Source organism: Brienomyrus brachyistius, chromosome 19 (assembly GCF_023856365.1).
Source record: "Brienomyrus brachyistius isolate T26 chromosome 19, BBRACH_0.4, whole genome shotgun sequence".
Classification (NCBI taxonomy): domain Eukaryota; kingdom Metazoa; phylum Chordata; class Actinopteri; order Osteoglossiformes; family Mormyridae; genus Brienomyrus; species Brienomyrus brachyistius.
This window is the reverse complement of record NC_064551.1, coordinates 4,555,009-4,575,385: the sequence shown is the minus strand read 5'-3', so window position 1 is coordinate 4,575,385 and position 20,377 is coordinate 4,555,009. Positions and strand designations below refer to the sequence as shown.

Here is a 20,377-nt window from a genome sequence, read left to right as displayed (position 1 = left end):
TAAAGCACAACTATGGAACTACGCAGCAACACAGGGAATAGAACAAGGCAGGAGGACAGAGGAACAAACGCACTGTAACACTGACTAGGCAGACAGGAGCAGGACAAAGGCAGACACGTAAATACACACAAGGAATCAGGGCAAACAAACGACAGGTGTAACTCGTAATCAACTTAATCAAGGGAAACATGATTAACTAGAAACAGGTGGAGTGGATTACGATTAACTAATCACAGAACAAGGGAACGCCAAACACTGAATACTATGAAACACTGAAAGCTAACACTAGGAATAACTAAGGACCAAAAAACAAACAAACATAAAACTAGACAAGACACAGGCAGGATAAAGCTAAACAGGAGCACAAGGGTAAACCATAAAAGACAAGGAAAAACCAAAAGCTAAGGATGAAATAAAACCCAAAAATAAACAAACGGTAAGGCAGTCCAAAGGCCAGCATCGGTGCCACATGCTCAGCCTACTGAGCTATGCATTGGCCCAGGGAAAAGGGGAAACACACTAGGGACTAGTACAATGGTAGAGGGAACAGGATGGCCAGCAGCACCTGCTGGCCAAACGGGGAAAGAACACATAGCACAGCGATGGACGGGCACCTACCCTGACAGTTGGCAGATATGGGTGTCATAATGACTCAGCGGGTCTCATTGATGTCTGACAGGTGTGGGGCATTGGAGGTTTAAATCCCACCCCTGCTCCATGCAGCCCAAAATCAACATCTTTAAAATGCCCTGAGTGTGTGCCTGTGACAGACAAGCATTTGTACAGATTGTTCAGCTACTATGTTTTATATTCCGCTTATATCAGGCTCCCTGCCTCACTCTACTTAACAAGCAGCCAGAATGTGCATGGATGTGAGCAAATGGGCCTATCAGTTCTTTATTATTTAAATTTGCCTTGTTGTACATTTTATTTTGCCATACAGCAAACACGAAAAAATCAAGCAGAAGAGGCCAAGATGGCTTCCATTGTAAGCGAAGTTCGGGTTTCATAACGACAAAAAAGTTGGGGAAAATGATCCTTCTCCCTTCGCTGTGACTTTTCTGCAGCGGCATAAAAGACCACATTAGTATTAAAGGTGTTTCAAAAGACGCAGCCACCCGCAGTGCAACACATTAAGCTACCTGAAGCAGACCAACCGCTGAATGGGCACACAATGGCACAATAGATACCAGGGCTTCTATTGAGGCCAGGAAGCTGCGCATTTTATTTAACAGGAACTTTTATCCAAAGCAATGTACACGTTCTTTAAAGCAGGGTCAGATAGTCCCTGGAGCGCCTGGCAATTAAGAGACTTGTTTTATGGGCCTGATGTAAAATCACTTGCCCAGCAGTGGGTCTTGAACCAGCAACCTACTGGTTACAGACACAGCAGCCAAACTCACTGAACCATGCATACATACTCCAGGGGGTGCCTTGCATTGAAGTATAATGGTGTAGACATTATCCTGTCATCGTATACCCATCCAACTGTTTATCTAGTACAGAGGCTGGAGTCTGTCCCAGGGAGGGCCGGGGACGCCCAGGATGTGGCGCCGGTACATGCCATGGCACGAACCCGCAGCCACCGCCATCCAAGCTGGCCCTGGCACATATTTCTTGCCTTTACATTCCACTCCGCCCTCTGTCATCCTTCACCAAAATGAGAACAGGCCGCAAATCGGCGCCCTCCTGTCTGAGGGTATAATTCGAGCACAGTATTTGTGCATTAAGCGCTCACTTCGCTTCTGCTTCCCGACCGCTTTCAGTAAACACGCCACTAGCGCCTCGACTCGACATCTGCCACATGCTTGCTACCGATATCCATGTACGGGATATCTTTGACTTTGAGGAAGAACAGGAAGATGTGCTGTGTGATTTCTCTCGGGGGGCACTCAGGGAGAGACGTTCACTAGGATGGAATATTTCAGCATGCAGGACCCTGGGCTGCAGGCTGGGTGGGAGGCAGCACAGTAGGAAAGCCCACTAAGGTCTTCAGTGAAATCCCAAGGCAGTGAGCCACAATCTATTCATCATATATCCAGTGGTGTCAAGGTACAGCTATGTAACCGATTTGCAGCCTAGGGGTGTTTTTTCAGGGCTAATATTACATCAGAAATAATTATAATAAGACGAAGAATACGAGTAATAATAATAATTATAATAATCATCATCATAATGACTCTACTGGGTAATGTGTTATATTATGAGCTGTGATGGTCTGACGTTTCTCTCTGCCCGGCTCCCTGGAAACTATGTGATTGAATGAATGAATGAGTTTTTCCTGTCAAATTAAGATATACAGGGGTGCCTAACATGTTTGGCCAAGGCTGTATGTGTATGATAAAATGTCTGTAATTTGAGCTGTAACGCGAGTATTTGAAATGAAAATAGCACATAAAACTACTTCTACAAAACAACAAAAACAACAATCTACTTATGCGTTTGGCTCTTTCCAGTATGACTTAGGAATCAGTACATATACAGTATGTATAGTAATATATGTAATTAGCATTGATGTTGACATTTTGAAATAGATTGGTTCCTAGGTCTTTACCACAAAAACAAAAGAATCCTTAGAATTTGTTCTAAAATTACACCGTTACCGCAATTGTTGTTAAAGGTGAATGCGTATTTGCGTACCAGTTATGTCCATCCCTGGTGAAGCAGTCTTTCTGAGAAAATTACTTCAGACCCCAGGATTGATTTATTACCCTGTCAATGAGCTCAATGCTTGTACCTCTTTGAGACGTAAGGCCAAAAAAGGATTTCCCAGAAAAAGTACGACACCCAAAAATCCTGTTCGAATGTAATAGATCAATAGACATCTGCTTGGAATATACAAACTAGTCATGTGACTGCCTTGAGCCAGTCGCCATGAGCCAGTTGTACAGAAAATCATACGGGAGTGCAAAATTGCTTTTCCCGCTCCTGCACACCTTCACCCTCAGAGACTCCGCTGGTACAGTCACATTGAACAGCGGCTTAAATTGGGCTTCTGTTGGGGCGTTTGCCATTTAACTGGTCTCTTGTGGTCTGTCTCTGGCAGCTCCTGTTCCCACACAAGTTGCTATCCACCCCCACCCCCCCAAGACCGTTGCAGGGTCTCAATGCACATAAATTGCCCCGAAATGGCTTGCAGATTTTCATTCCAACCAATAGAATTAATTGTTGAGATTAGTACCCAATTATCTGTATCATTTGCTCCTCTGAATATTCTCTCCGGCTGATATAGTATGAGCTGAACTATCGCTAAATCATTCGAAAACTTGTTTCAAACGGACAGGCTACCTGGTGGAATATTAAACATCGGCTTCCTTGTTTGAATTTGATATTTTTCTCTCCTCTACACATTACGCTTGTTTTGAAAGCAGGTGACTCTCTGTTTAAAGTCTTTTGTTGCCTGGACTGTGCGCTGTCTGAATATGGCAGTGTGTTGATATTATTCACAGATGACACCTGTTTCATTCATAACATTCTGAAGAACAATAGCCATGCAGTATGCGATCAAACATCCCTGTTTAGCCAAAACGGACCAGGGAGCTACTTTTAATAATTTGGACTCTAGTGTGGTGAGGAATCTGCCAGGCTGGTGGCAGGACAGCATTCCCAAAATCCATCCTTCCATCCATCCATCCACCCAACCATCCATCCATCCACCAATTTTCTTGTCCTCTGCAGGTCCAGTGCCTATCCAAGAGGTTAGGGACACAAGGCAGGATGGGGGGGGCCAACCCATTGCAGGGCACACTCACACATCAGTCAGTCCCACATACGCATCTATGGGCAATTTGGTAACACGACAAGAACATGCAAACTCCCAAAGTTCCCAAAACCAACACACACAATCAGATATATTTGTACCAGGGGGCTATAATTCATACAATCGGGCCAGCCATACCATTAGCCAATGATATGTATTGAATCACTGAGTGACAGGGGAGGGACCATTCCAGGGGCCAATCAGCTTTCAGCTGGAGCTACTACTACGGGCTACTACTGTAAGCACTAGCTGATTTAAAGCTAGGGGATCAGCATAGGTTAGCTGCTTACCTTAATGAAAGTCTTTAAAGAAAGTCATGCCATGCGGACTGTTTGTTTTTCAACTGTTTCCAGGGGTTTCTTTTCTTTAATTCTCACCTTGTTGGTTCATCAGTTTTCCGCCGTGATCATTTTATTATTTTTTTTCATCGTACTTTTAGTTGTGGCATATAATCGCTAACGAGGGTAGGTGCCAGCAAAGCGTTGCCGAGTGAATGCCGTCTAATTAGACTTGAGGGCAAGTTTGTGACCTTCAGAAGCTCATTCCGTGCAGCTAAATATATGACACACGTCAACAGGGCCGAGCTTAACCAAGCTCTTGTCATAATGACAGCATCGGGGAGACGGGGAGAGAGAGAAATACCCACCAGACAGCCATTTAGCCCGCCGCCGCTGTGAAGAGCTCTGTTTTTTTTCTGCAGCTTTCTTCTTCAGTGAGGCTGATTGCAGTGTGGCCCATCTGAAACGGCTTGGCTATTTGTCTCCGAGGATGTCTACCGCTCCTTTTAATGGGTCATTTGCCAGGCTGTGTTCCTGAACATCCAAATTAGTGAATTTAGACCAGGTTAGCAAAAAAAAAAACTAAACAAAAAATGACACTCTCAGAATAAAATAAAAGAGAAATAAAATCATCAATGGGGTCTTTCTCGCTGGCTGCGATGCTGCCGTCGGTGTTTGAGAGTTGAGGTTGTCAGTGCTGTTGTTTGCCCGCGATCCGTACAGTACTTGTTCCCCCCCCGCCATTAACGGTCATTACGTAGCATGAGTGCAGTAGTATTGATTGCTTCGAGTCAGTCTTGCGGTAGAGTCAAAACCTCCAGCATGCAACAAAGCGTAGCTGCTCCTGAGAACCGAGGCTCGGTAAGGGGATGCTGGAGCCCCACGGAACGTTACTTAATGTGTTAATTTCTAACTACAGAATTTTTGCGTCAAGACAGGGCAAGAGCAGAAGGCATCGGCCAAACGGCTCGCCTGGCGCCGCTGTCGTGCTAAGCGGTGACTCGTCACCCTGAACACTGACTCGTCACTGCCTCGCCGCCTCGTCATGGGAACATAGCGGTCACCGCGGTGCTGAGGCGGGCGGGGGCAAGCCCACACACACAAACGCTGCCAGCCGGGACGTGAACAGGGCTGTTTTTGGTGCCGGACAGCTCCTCACGTCAATCGGGGGACCTACCATGTCCGCTCGAACCCTCCCACCCCCGAACGGCGACGTGGCTCAGCCCCTCGAACACGGCACAAACCCAAAGTCTGCTAGACTCTTGTTTTTTTTTTCCTTTGGAAAATGACTTGAGAAGCAACTTGCTTTATTCCAAGCTTTTCATCTCTTTTTCCTTTTTCTAGTCCAGATTTGATGGTGCCTGGTGGTGATATGGACGGTTTCGTCACACTGTGAAAATCACAGACACATTTTTCCTATATATTGTTCTACTATTAATTCTATAGAAATTCTAGCACATGTGGCTTAGTATAATTAAATAGTAATAAGTGTAATAGACCTAGCTAAATGGGAAGGATTCATTCATCTTCCCCTTGTATGCTTAACAAAAAAAGAAATTCAGATGACAGAGCATTAAAGATACTTTGTTCTCACTCGCAGATGTAAAAAAAGAAATGGCCTCATACATCTCAGGAAAGGCAAAATTGGGGGGGGGGTGTTTGTGTGCGCCCACGTAATTTTGGGGACTGCTTTGAGGAGCCCCAGTGTTGTTGTTTTTCTGTGCTCCGGGGGTTTGCAGAGATGAAAGCACGGCAGGAGTTTTGCCACCAGCTTTCACGGGGGCTTGTCTTCAATGCCGCCCCCGAACGACGAGAGCAGCCTGCCGTGCGCCACGGGGCCCCGGCGGCCTATCTGATGCAGACACCCAGACTGCAATTTTACACCAGTTTCTGATATATTAAAAGTTACGCCTTAAGTGCGGATATCGTCCCTCCCCAAGAGCTCATTCTGTATTGAAGCTGAAGAACAGAGGAAATTGATTTGTGTCCGGGCATCCGGCTAATCATTGAGATTGGAGGAATCGAATATGGTCCAGCCAGTGATGGACCTCCATTTCTCAGGCTGTAAATTATTATACCATGAATCTTTGTTTCTGTTTTTCTTTACCTGTTTAATCCCACACTATAAATGCAGAAGACAAAATACAGTAACTGTGCATATTTATATCGAAAGAGAAGGGATCTTTCCCGCATTTACCTCTAGCACACTTTGGTCCAAAGCTACGCACAAGCAAGGCAAGAAATACATCGCAAGCATTTCTTGCCTAAAACTGTGAATGAAAATAAAGAAAAAATAATGACATCTTCTGAATAGAAGGATAATTAAGGATTCAGACGGGATGAGAGACAGATCCCTCCCGACGGTCCACAACTGCTCCCGTGCGCTCCTCTGTTCCTGACACGCAGCGGCCCGCTAGATCAAACTCAACATTCCCAACGGAGTTCCAGTGCTGCCTAGGAATATCAATGATCTCCCAGCACAGGGTTATAAATGGGTGGGAACAAAACACCTTGTTGTGCAATACATAAAAGAGATTTACCGCTGAGAGATTAGGCCCAGATGAGCCGGCATGATCAATAGGACACCGGGAACGGAACTAGCAAGAGTCTGGACAGGCCTCCAACTGCCATCTTCACCATTTAATGACCGTAGAGCATTTGTACCAGGGCCAGACCAAAGGACTAAGTCTGGAAGCCAAACAACTTGCTAGTCACCAGAAATGTGCATGTGTATGTTGCTAAAATATGTTTCGCTTCTGGCCCTGAATATGTAGCTAAACCCATTGAAACATCCACACATTTGTATAAACAATAGGTCATCTGTTTCATAGCTACCGCTACTCCATTTGTAGCCACATTCTGCAGACAAAGGCTGCTTTTCGTCAATTAATAGTGGGTTGTAGGCATGTGCTGATCAGTTGCAGTTTTGCCGTGGCATTCAGACTGTTGTCCGCTATTATTTTAATCACCGCAAATTAATTCGGTAGCAGACTTCATGGTTCTGTGAGCAAACGAAACTCTAAAACTCGCAGGAATTTTCTCTTGCGCAGCGACCGGAAGGAGAAGAGCATGGAATCCTGGGATCTGGCCTTGTTTACAAGAGGGCAAAGGCTGGACTCTGGTCATCGTAACCCACGTATCTTAACAAACAATATGCGAGCAGCACATGTTTGTGCGCACGCACGGTGTTTGCTGTCAATTAGTTATGCGGTTTACACCAGCGGCATGAATTCACTCAGCCGCTAATTATTTTAACATGTAGCACAATCACTAAATGGCACAGCGACAGGCAGACATAATGCCATGCTCACTTCCTGCCTGCGTTCTAACAGATTCACCGCGCAGGGAGTCAGAAGCCTGGAACCAGGCGCCGCAGTGCGTGACAGGTACCTGACACTGTCAAGCGACGCATTATTAAAACAAGAGTGATGCTGTTTTGTCAGCTGACCTGTAGGAGGCCCTCTTCAATCATTACCAGGACACTGAGCAATACAGTACACTTGCAGGCATGACTCATTGTCTCTCAGCCGACTTATGTACCAATTAAATCAATTAGCCGACTTATGGTCATTTTGGAACGAGCATGAGCAGTTAAACCATAGTCCTGGCTTAGCTCCCAATCTGCCAGAGTCATTCCAGGCCCTCTACAATCCCCTAGTTTAATTCTCAAACTCAGTTCTTGTCATAAACCTCAGTTAATGATGACAGTGAGCATTCTGGCATATAACGGCCCGTGTGTGTCTCATCTGTGGTGGAGGAAAATGTTGCTCTGTTCTGTAAAAACCATGCCGCATGCAACAAACAAGCATATCATCAGACTGCAGTCTTTGGTGGAAACATCTCGCAGGTGTATTGGATTTTATTTGGTGGCTTTATCTCTCGTCCCACTTGCCCTGTCATCTCCAGGGAACCGGCGCCATCGTCGGCCGATGAGTGGCCCACCACGGTGCCGCAAGCAGGTTGTTGGCAAGATGGTCTCAGGGTGCCCTAATCAGCCCCCCCCCAAGCCCACACCCTGGGGGGAGCCTTCCAGAGCACCAGAAGCATCATCTGAGAAGCCGCTAAGACAGGAGAGAGAAATTAAACGCGGGGATAAAACAGCCAAAAATATTTCTCCAAAAACAGTCTCCCAGCTTTGAGCAGCATCTCAAATCTGGCAGGGTTGACGGGGTTTATTTACTGCATGGGAGCTGAGGTCACGGCGCAATAAGACAGGAAGCGAAAAGGACACCCAAACAGAAGATTCGCCGCAATTCGGAACAGTGCACCTATTTGTCTGCACATGTCTACAGATAATTGTGTTTAGCTTTAGGCCGAGAGAATCTTTCATTTTAGCATCACCAGCCGTTCTGTATTTCTTGAGAGACTTAGAACAATGTTCCAAATGGCACTATTTATAGATTTTCCTCATCGGAACAGTGGATCTCAGTAAATATTGTTAAAGTGAAATATGAGAATCTTATAGGTATACTAATTTTGCATTCACATATCTCCAATGGAGAATCATCCTTGATACAGTCTTCCTTCTCAAACTAAATCTAATAATAATTACATTGTCAGACTAATTTACAGCCTACAGCCCTTAATATGTAAATTTGAAATCTCTGCTTTTCAGCCGAGGTGGAAGCCCAGAAATGTGTAATGAAGTGTAATACTCTAAATCAAACTGGGATTTGGAGCATTTTCACGTATTAACATTTATACACTTATGTCTGTTTTTAATTGACACTATTCGGTGTCACTTTTTTTATAAGGTTACCCCTGTGACTCACTGCCTTATAGGCTACTCATCCAGATTATAATGCATAGATGATAACAATGCTTTTCACCTGGGCTTTCATGACAAAAATAGCGTAAGTGTGTTTGCGTCTGCGTATTTATATATACTTATGCTATTTTTGCATATTCCACAGCAAAAATCCATGTTTGTATTTTCGTAGATTTGCGTAGACTACAGCCCTAATCCTCATCACAGTTTCCCCATCGCGGTTTCAACAAATCGTGGGAACATAACAATTTAAACAGAACTTTTTTGGGAGTTTTGCGAAAGCCGCGGACGACACGCGAAAGCCAGCCACACACACAAAGTTTAGCAACTCATAAATGCATAAAATATATGCAGAGTTCTGGCTTGGAGGACGCCATGTATGTTTCCGGCAGCCTCACTCAATACCTCGCAGTGACCTCTCAGTGACCTCGTAGTGACCTCGCAGTGACCTCTCAGTGACCTCGTAGTGACCTCGCAGTGACCTCGCAGTCATCTTTGCATCCCACGTTTCTTGTATCTTTTCGCTTTGCCTTGCTTCCATTTGCCCGCCATGGGGACTGAATTCGCTTCCTTGAATTCGTCCAGTTAGTCAGAATGGCTGAGACTAGCCAGTAAGAAACTACTGAAATAATGTGTGATTTCCAGAAAGAATGAAATTTAAAAGAAATTTAAAATTCATGCCACAAATTTAGGCAATTTTTTTGTTGTTGCTGTTGGTATTTCTGTACTTTAGGTAGCTAAATGAATAAAAATACATTATCGTCTACATCTCCTTCCGTTACAAGTTTCACCTTTCAGTTGCACACAGTGGGCTAAGGCCATTGCAAAATGATGGGCTAGACCAATAGTCTGACTATGTTATTAATATTGAAATTCCTTATAATGATAAATGTTACATTATAATAATTAAAATGTCTTTTTAAAAGGAGTTTCCAGGCCCAATGTATATCAGTAGCCATCTTACTATATAAATATTCACAGCTACTGTATATATTTATATCGTTGCTGTATTTCCTTCAGTGCACCATATGTGTATTTGAAGGGCGCAGCCAAGCTTTTCAGCTGCATTAAGACGAGTATTTTTCTAAACAAGTCGTCTGAATCATTCTCCCGTAAACATCCCCTGCATTTACAACCTCACGTTGCAGGGGGTGCTGTTCTTTGGAGAGGGACCTGGGGTCATGGTGTTGACCTGTCAGGGGGGGGCCCCAGGGGGGCTGGCTGTCAGGAGCAGAGTCCCAACATGTGCAGACGGGCTTCAGCTAGCTGGCAGTCACACTCCCGCCGTGTGTCCGCATGTCCTGCTCGCCGACACGCTTTGCTGCTACATGGTGGCGGTGTGACTTCACTCATAACCTATAGAGTGTGATGCTGTGAATTTCAACTGCAGGGACTACAAGTCCCAGGGGGCAGGGTGGCTGGGGGGGGACAGGGCATCCTGCTGTTCCATCCAGAAAGCTATTTAACCTGAAAAACATCAGTGAATTTTAGCCTGCAAATACTACATACTACAGATACTCGCATAACATTTTTGCAACTTGGTCTTTCTCATAAAATGGCACAGAAAAAAACCAATTTCCAAGGGTACAGCAGTCAGACTAACTATCAAAAGTAATTTTAAGGCTACAGTGAATGGCCTGTCAGCACTAGGATTAGCCGTGAATACTCTGGTGTATAGTAAACAGACGCAAAGTGCGGAGTTGTAAGTTTGCAGCGAGTGTGTCACTCTCGGGGTCCTTTGGAGTTATGTTGTGTGCCATACAGGCTGAGTAGCGAGCCTAGCATGGGAATGGGGTCTGCCTGATTCCGTGTTGCCTCAGCTGTCTTCCTCTTAAGCTCCTCTGTAACTCCGCACTGAAGTGTTAAAAGCCACGAGAGCCGATCTTGATCTTTCCCCGAGTTCCGCTGGGAATTTCAGCCTCTCATTACTTGAAAAGAACGGGGGATGCGCCCCGGTGGGAAAGCGCCCCAGCGTCCTCCATTTTCATCAGCGGCCGGCTTCACGCCTTTGTTCACGGCGAGGTCCACCATTCACCGCAAATGCCAGACGGGAGCGCTTAGAAACTGAGACATTTGGAGCGCGCGGGAGAAAAATAGAGCGAGAGAGAGCAATTTACGGTGCGCAGTGGCAGCACAGCGAAGCTGGAGAGGCAGCAGGTTTTTGTGCCCGAATCATTTTCTTAGGTGGCCGTTTTCACCGTTCGGGTTTTATTTTTAATGTTTCTGATTAACTTTTAAAATATTTTTTAAATGACTTCCAGAGACACATTAACATGATCCCTGGGCTACTTGAGTTGTTAGGTGCCCCTACTATTTCCTGCAATGGTGTGGTTGTCCTTTTTATCAAAGACCCTGCGTATTAATTAAAGCCACCCTGAGGCAGTTTCCATAAGTGACACACGTACTGTATGTACATACTACACCATTTTGATATCCTACTGGGGGGGGCGGAATCCCCCCTGATGACTGGCACACTCCCCCCGGGGACTCAACGCCCAAGAAAACGCTGCTGCACTTTAACACGTTCATACACAACAGGAACATGCAACAGCTGCCGAAATACGTTTCGATGTCAGCCAATTAGAATCGTGTAAAATTTCAGCCCCTCTTATGCACCCCCCCACATTAAAAAATCCTAGCATTGAGCCTGGCTGCAGCTGACGGCTGCCAGAGTGGAAGGTGCGATATCCGCAATGGATGCATGTTTCCACTACACAGGACAGGAGCTCGAAACCAGGGGCCGTCAGGGGAAGAACAGTCACCTGGGCCAAACTTGACCAGACCTTGAAAACGTCACAGGAGATGACGGACTCTTTGGGGGGTGCGCTTTTTTCTAAATCAATTGAGTGATTCTTCTAATTTTGCCAAATCTATTACCACACCCAGGTAATTTTATCATGGGGGCCTCGGAGGAGGCAGGGGTTGCATCCTGTAATTCTTCAGATTGAGATTGGCATCTCAATTCTGGCTAAGCACCGCCCCCCCCCCCCCCCCCCCCAAAAGTGAAATCCTGCAATCGGGCCTGGATAGAAGCATCCAAAACCCTGTTTTCCTAATTTCTGGAAAACTGTGGTTCGCGTTAAACTGACCATGCATCTGAAAGGCACTGGATGTCACAGTGCAGAATCTCATGTTCCAGGTAGGGGGCGCTGGCATGCCTCTGCTCCCCCCCCCCGCCTTTAAGGATTTCCTCTTATTCTGTCCTGCCACCAATGATTCAGTTGGGTGACACTTCAGCTGACTAAGTGGGGGCTGTTTGGCCATATGGGGGGGGGGGGCCAACACCAGCCACGTAATTCATTACTCCCGAACGAGCTGTTTTATTATTGCCTCATCACCTGATTGCTGCCCTGTGCTATTTGCAGATATATGCAAATGGGAAATGGCAAAATGTTGTAATACCAGTCAGAATTGCGACGATGTATCATTTATTATTGTGATATTTTGCAGGGCACGTGGATGCGTGAGTTTTATACATAAAAATCACAGGCTGTGCATATGGGACCAGCCCCTCCTCTCGTTTTTTTTTTATTCCACAAACATGTGACCGTACACTTTTCCTATCAGAATAACCCTAGCCTATATAGATGCCCCCCTCCCAAACGGCCATCCACCAAGACTCCTCCTACATCAGCAGGGAGAGTCATGTCCGCACAGGAACACCCCCCCCCCAGCAAAGGAGCAGAGAGAGTGACTGAGACCTGATGTGGAGCCTTTAACAGGATCAATAGCAAAATATGATGCCACAAAACTAGTCGCTTTGCAATGGATTTATTACGTCAACAATCAATAATTCTATTAAGATGAACAACATGGGTGCATTGATAACAAAAAAAAATCAACTGGGACTTTGTTATTTTGGACTTGAACTGGCCGGCCCTGGGAGGATGGGCTCCCCCTTTGGGTCTGGTTAGGGTTAGGGCTTCCTCTGCTGCCCCCTGGGAGGATGGGCTCCCCCTTTGTGTCTGGTTAGGGTTAGGGCTTCCTCTGCTGCCCCTGGGAGGATGGCCTCCCCCTTTGAGTCTGGTTAGGGTTAGGGCTTCCTCTGCCGCCCCCTGGAGGATGGGCTCCCCCTTTGGGTCTGGTTAGGGTTAGGGCTTCCTCTGCCGCCCCCTGGAGGATGGGCTCCCCCTTTGGGTCTGGTTAGGGTTAGGGCTTCCTCTGCCGCCCCCTGGAGGATGGCCTCCCCCTTTGGGTCTGGTTAGGGTTAGGGCTTCCTCTGCTGCCCCCTGGAGGATGGGCTCCCCCTTTGGGTCTGGTTAGGGTTAGGACTTCCTCTGCTGCCCCCTGGAGGACGGGCTCCCCCTTTGGGTCTGGTTAGGGTTAGGGCTTCCTCTGCTGCCCCCTGGAGGATGGGCTCCCCCTTTGGGTCTGGTTAGGGTTAGGGCTTCCTCTGCTGCCCCCTGGAGGACGGGCCCCCCCTTTGGGTCTGGTTAGGGTTAGGGCTTCCTCTGCTGCCCCCTGGAGGATGGGCTCCCCCTTTGGGTCCGGTTAGGGTTAGGGCTTCCTCTGCTGCCCCCTGGAGGACGGACTCCCCCTTTGGGTCTGGTTAGGGTTAGGGCTTCCTCTGCCGCCCCCTGGAGGATGGGCTCCCCCTTTGGGTCTGGTTAGGGTTAGGGCTTCCTCTGCCGCCCCCTGGAGGATGGGCTCCCCCTTTGGGTCTGGTTAGGGTTATGGCTTCCTCTGCTGCCCCCTGGAGGATGGGCTCCCCCTTTGAGTCTGGTTCCTCCCAAGGTTTCTTTCTTTGCCACTGTCGCCGCTGGTTTGCTCTCCAGGGATATGAGTCAGGATGCTGTAAAGCGCTGTAAAGACAATGCAATGTTGTGAAAATGCGCTATATAAATAACTTTGAATTTGAATAATCACGAATGGAATTCACTTTTAACAGGTAGACGGCGATTAAATATCTCAAGGTTTTCTTCCTTTCTTTCTGTTTACCTGGAATAAAAAAAGAGGACAGGAGTATTTTCTGTGGTCTGACTGATGTTCCGTGCATTTTACTTTAATTAGGATATTTCTAAGCACTAAATCGCTGACCTGCATCATTAACATAGCCCGTGCAGAGGTGTAGCGAACCCGAAGCCGCACAGCCTAATTATCGTGACTCCAGCCGGTATCAGAGTGTCTGGCTGTTACATCACGCGTGAGCTGAGGGCCTCGTCTCTGACCGCAGTCCCCTCACGTTCCGCCCCTCTGCAGGACACCGACTTGATCATGACCTTTAACATCTCCATGCACCGGTCCTGGTGGATGGAGAACGGGCCGGGGTGTCGGGTGACCCCCGTGACCCCGCCACCATCCTGGGCCCCTGAGGACCACCGTTACATCAGCATCTCCGGTTGCCTGCTGGAGTACCAGTACGTGGAGGTGGCCCAAAGCGCCCTGCAGGTCATCTTGGCAGTAAGTTCAGCCTCCGCTCTTTCTCTTTTACATGGGGGAGGGGCCAGACTGGGACACCTGGTTATGGATCAGGGCAAAAACCCACAATGCTTTCATCCCTCATTCAGCAGCAAACACCCAGGGCTGCAGCTGGCCTGATGCGTTTCACCTCCCAGTTACATGCCGAGAAAACTACAAACCCAGATGCACCTTAAAGACATTGGTATTAGTTTTCCTCTGTATGTATCATGGTGAAAAGCTGTTCCTCTGCTAATATGCCTTTCCTTCTCTCTTCTTCAATGTCCCCAGACGAAAAAAAACAATAATCAGCGTCCTTCACGGTACTTTCAGCTCATCCCGGTAATTACAGAGTCAGCCCTCAAAGTTAGCCAGAAGAATCCTCCCCTCTGCTGTAACACTCCGCACAGGAGCAAAAGCACGGCCCTGTAATTAGGGAAATATGTTTACGAAACAAAGTCGGGGGGCTGGCCAAGTAACTGGGAGCACAGGTGTGCAGAGGGACCCTGGGAAAAGGTGTACTTTCCGCCACTGCCCCCCCCGCATGTGCCAAAAGTGTTGCTATTCTGAAGTTAGATGATGGCTATTCGACTGTCCGGCAGAATGTTGAAGTCTCTCTAGAGACTGGAGAAGTTAGCAGCCAATTCAGTGTTGCTCATTTGTCTAGCTGGAACTTCATATTAAAATATAGAAACAAAAAAGAAGTTTCCCAGAGAGGCTGTTTTAAACTAATAAGAAACTATAATGTATAAGCCAACGAGAACTTCAGGGCACGGTAGTGAAAAACCACGGTCCAGGAAATATAGCTATTTATGCGGGAATTCCCCAGGGAAGACGTTTCAAGAACACATTGCATAATTTTAAATTGATAAAGCGCATTAACCCTTTGCATTTACCGTGCTGCTCGCATGCGGTAATACGGTTTACCTCATGGAGTGGTAATTACGGAGTCACATTAGCGGGGACATTCCATCCTGCTTGGCGCCTGATAGCTGACACTCTGCTTAAATTACTCTGAACTGGACTAATGCAAAAAACCCCGGCCAGTATAATGAGTGCGTCATGTGCGCGTAAACGGTGCACGTGCTCATTCGGAGTCTCCGATTCCAGTAAAATACATAAAAGGTTCTAAACCTAATATCACCTGTTTGTTACAAAAAATGCAAGGGAAAAATAACTTTATTGAAGGTTAATACCTGCAGCCTGGATTTATTACTGCCCCGGTGGTGCTTAGTTGACTGAGCCACCAAGTCGTAAAGTTGGCCTGGTTCCAGGAGGTTGACCGCTGACATATCAGTGCGACAGCGAGTGAATTAATTACTTTGGAGAAAGTAAGATGGGAGACTTGTTTGGTGACATTAGCGGAAGGCCGGCTGTAGATTGAGGTAATTGCTGCAGGAGGCCCTGGAAGAACTTGTGACTTCAGAATCAGTATTAGTGCTTTGATTTATCTATTTTTTTAAACTGGCCAGATCGTGATGATTTAAACTATCTGCAGCAGCGCAAGGCGATTGAAGGCTACAGAGAAAACAATCACACAAATCCAGACACTATATTTTTAACAAATATAGTTTTCATATGTGACCCATCACCACGAAATGAGTCTTATGGTTGCAGTTCTACCAGTGCGACTTAAGACTCATTTCGTGGCGACGGGTCACATATGTGAAAGGTATTGTCGACGTCAGTCGCATTGTCTTGGTTAGTTGTTACAGTTGCCTGTTTATTCTGACAAGGCAACAGTTTGTTTAAACATGTATCTTATGTTTGTTTGATTCCATAAAACATATTTCAGAGAGCTAGAGCTGCATTTACATAATGATCATGCCTGTTTTGAATATAAACCGAGGGGCATTTTTCTGTGTTGATTTTTAACAAGGATTTAATGAAGTCAATGGTATAAATAAATCAAGCTAATACACAAGTATAGACACAAGTATTGCGACACCTGGCCATTACACCTACAGGAACTTTTATGACGTCCCATTCTACATCCGTAGGCACCAGTATGGGGCTGGTCCGCCCTTATAACAGCTGGCATTCTTCTGGGGAGGCTTCCACATGGTTCTGGAGTGTGTCTCTGGGATTTTCTGCCCATTCATCCAGACGTCCATTCTAGTTCATCCCAAACTAGAATGCGTTTGATGGGGTGGCCAGGTGTCCCAATATTTTTGTTCGTATATCGTATATAAAATAAGTTGAGGATTTAAGGAAACATCAGAATGTAGGAAATGACAGTTTCGAGCTGTGAGCGAGCTATCGCAGAGTCATCGCCATGGAAAAAGGGCACGTATCATCGCAAAGGCTTTAAGCTGGTTATTTTCTGAAGAGTGATAAACACAGCAATGGATTCAGGATGACCAATCGGGGGCGGGGGAGGGGGGGGGTGAGTCTCCGGCTTATTGGTGCACATCTCTTTTGATCTGCGAATCACGATGAAATATGACAAGCGATGATTTAAAATGCATAGGTAGGCGCCAGCTCAGATGGGGCTGTCTCCGAGGAGATGTCTACACCTGCGTTCCCGCGTTCACGGGAGAAAGGTGACAGCTGCCGTTATTAGCAGAAGTCCAAGCTGATTCCTCCATTGCTTTCAAAAGGAGGCTAACAGTCAATAGCGATTGCGGTCAGACGTTTGGAGAAGTCGCCAAGGCTCGGTGTTTAAATCCACTTTCGTCAATCTTTTTTTTTCATACTGGGGGGGGTGATTTAGCTGACATGCTTCAGTAAGATTATCCCCGTCGTATGAAAGCCATGCCGCTTGCTCCAGATAAGGACGCCAACCGCTAAACTTTATTTTGAATATTTACATTAAGCTGCAGCTTCAGCGTACCACAAAGAAACCATCTTGGCTAATAGCTGATGTGGAAACGAGCGGAGTTTCAGACGCGAGGATTCTACAGTCGCCCTGGAAACCAGAATCCGGCAAATTAATGCAGGATGTGATGGACTGTATGGCGTGATTGAAGAACATACCCCATCATAGTTCCAGATTGACATCTGGAGATGGAGACAACGGTATCGGCATGAACGGTGTTCCCAACCTCAACAGGTGCCCCCTCCTTATCCATTATAAGCAGGGTTCTAGAATATTCTGATGGGGGGAGGAGGGTTAGCCTGTCACAGCCTGAACTCCTGACCCTTGTGGCACCATTGCTGTTCTGTGTCAATGTTGTTGGTCTTCGTTGATTGTTTAATCAGAGGCCGGCAATCTAAGGAGGACTGCAATCAACCCCCGTGGGGGGAGGGGGGAGAAACCCATTCGTACACATTCTTCTGGAGTGGCATCATTTTCCCTTGGAAACAGACTTGGTGGAGTAGCTGGGTGGCCCAGAAATGCTCGGAGACAAAATCACGTAATTCCACAATGCGGGCCACCATTTTTTTCCCCAGTTACTTCCCTCCGTCTAAATGAATGTTAAAATAAACTGTTTAATTGTGTTCGGCTGCGTAATCAGCATTGTCGATCTCCCCCGCCACCTCTCAGACAGATAATGAACGGCTTTGTTTCCACACATGGAAATCACGGAGCAAAAAAATGACTTATTCATTATCTTCTGCAAAATGAATAAGTGCCTTTGATCAGTTAACTGTAGACAACTGCTCTCTTCTTGCCTCCACGAGACAAGAAAACAATCGATCCACAAATTTTGGTTGTCTACTCTTTCATTAAAAGTACAGTCATTTGACAGTGTACAAAGCACCAAGTAATAATTTCTTATCTCATATTTATTAATGAAAATAACCTCAGGGTTAATTTAATTCGGTGGTATCTGCGAAAATGCATCTCATGAAAAGACCCGCGATGTGAACTACGAGGATGAAAGCCCGTCTTTCTCTTGTCTGCGCTGTTACGGCGGCCAGATAATTTTGAGGATTGTGGGGAGCACATCTGAAACGGAGGGGGGAGGTGTCACCCAGCTGGCAAGTGGAAGATTCTCTGGGGCCAAATCTCGCGATTCCACACTTGCGGCCCCCATTCGGGGTGCTGCCGCGGCACGACGCCCCGGCTAATGAGGTTTACTTCGAAGATGGGAGGACGTTACAGCTCCATTTGTCGGTTTACGGCCGAGCATGGCCACACGCATCATTGCACCATAAGGAAGCCTCGGCCTGAAAGTAATTAAATCGATATGTTTAATAATAAGAGCCGCGCGGTGCGGCTAATGCAGATCCACAGATGGTCTTTTCATGGTTTTCCGTCTCTCTCTCTCTCTCTCCGCTCCCGTGCATTTTGCGATGAAGCGCTGCTGCAGCACTAGTGAAGGGGCCGGGAGTGTTGGGGGGGGGGACAGGCTTGCCAGACACCGGTGGATGAGCGAAGCCGTGGCACTCTCCCACCCCGGCCCCCGCCCTCCAGAGGGAGTCGACACGCCCGTCGCCTTCAGCAAAGTCACCGTCATAGGAGAAGCGCGAGATGGCAGTCAGACTGCATCGCATTGCCGGGGGAGCATATGTTCCCTCCTCTCCAGGGGGGGCCATTCATTGTGATTTCTGTTGTTTATTTTTTTTTGTAAATCCTGCACACCAATTAGGACAACACACCCCGCAGTGCTAGCAGATAGGAGGATAGCGGAAGCGCGATGCTGTTTGGAAATCAGGCAAAAAGCAATGGAACATCAGAGCCCTGTTAAGACAGTTCTGGGGACGTCAGTGTTCAGGTTATTCAAGCTCCCAGCAGCCTTTGCTGCGGTTTGCAGGTTGCCACTTACAGGAAGCCGGTATCGACCTCACTGTGGCAGCTAACTATATCTCCTTGTTATCGCTAAGTAACCTGCTTCCACATTGGAGATGGCCATTTATAATTGATTTCCAGCAGTTAACCTTTGCGGATGGGGAGACAGCTTGCACGCATTTGCCTCACGCCTCCCCCATCCTCGCACCAGGACACCGGCCTGGCACAGTGGGGGCCTGGGGATCCGGCTGTCGGCCGGCCAGCTGGAGTGGAGCTTGCCGCAGCTGTCATATGGCTGGGTGGAGCAGAAAATGACCCGTGTCCAGCACACTGATGTCACCAAGCTGAGGGCCAGATTTACAGAGGGGGGCCAGTCACTCCCAGGATGGAGGGGTGCGGGGCTGGCCAGGAGGCCGCATTTCCATCCATAATCTCTGGAAAGTGGCAGCCCAGACTAAGCTCATTTCAGGCATTTCTCCGTCCACTTTAAGAAGACCCCTGACACAGCAGCCCGAGCTAACGAACAGCACGTCAGCACACCCATGTGATGGAAGATTGTGTTTTAATCAGGGGTGCTGGTGGGGCATGGTGATCTTTGTAAGCGCTAGTGCCCGGGATTTGACTGGCCAATCAGAATGACTTTGGACCCAGGGAGGGGCTTTATTCAGCATCTATCCAATCACTCTCCTTGGCCGTTAGTCATTCGCTGCTGCTCTGGCTGCTGAGAACGTCCAAAGTAGAACCTTCCACAGTGCTAAGTGTAGACCACAAAGCCATTCTCATCACAAAGACTGCCTCATGGAGCCAAAGACTCGGGTTGGGTATCGCTAATTAGGCTGATTTTGGATGGATGGATGGATGGATGGATTATGATTAAATGATCTTCAGGTTGGTGTAAAACTATAATATTATGCCTGTCAAAGGGTGTCAGCTTAACCATTTCATAAACATCTCCAAAAGTCATCCTGTGATTTGCAGCAACTAATATACCCATATATTTGTTGACTCAACCACCAGCACCTCGTATCTGGCTAGTTACTGCCTCATCAAGTTATTTAACTAAGTAAGATAACTAATTAAGTGAGCGGGTGGTGAATTTTGACCATCCTGGCAGGTTTCTTCTAGTCATCCAATAAGGTTCAGGTATCCGTAGCTTTTTGGAATAATGATTTATTATAATTATAATCATAATAATAATAGTTAGTGCCAAACAGCAAAGTAGCTCAGGTGTTTGTTGGTGTGCGTGTGTGTGTGTGTGTGTGTGTGGGTGGGTGTGTGGGTGGTCTTCTGTGTGGGCTTGTCTAATCAGCTGGAAATGGACAGACAGCCCTGCACCATTTCAGCATTCAGCAGCTACATCCCCGCCTCTGTTTGATGCGTTTTCGTTGCTTACAGTGCAAAGAGCGTGTCTGTCACCATCTGCAGCTAGCCCATCAAAGCACCCAGTGCCCAACACGGCCGGCCCCCGAAACGCACAGCCAGGCATTCTGATGAATTTT

At 47.0% G+C, this 20,377-nt stretch overlaps 1 protein-coding gene across 1 annotated transcript in view; it reads left to right on the top strand.

Moving 5' to 3' along the window:
- nkain2 (sodium/potassium transporting ATPase interacting 2) overlaps positions 1-20,377 on the top strand; it is a 120,997-nt gene that overhangs the window by 83,492 nt on the left and 17,128 nt on the right. The window contains exon 4 of the mRNA XM_048986115.1: positions 14,006-14,206. Coding sequence (XP_048842072.1) covers positions 14,006-14,206 — 201 coding nt within the window. The remainder of the gene's footprint in view (positions 1-14,005; positions 14,207-20,377) is intronic.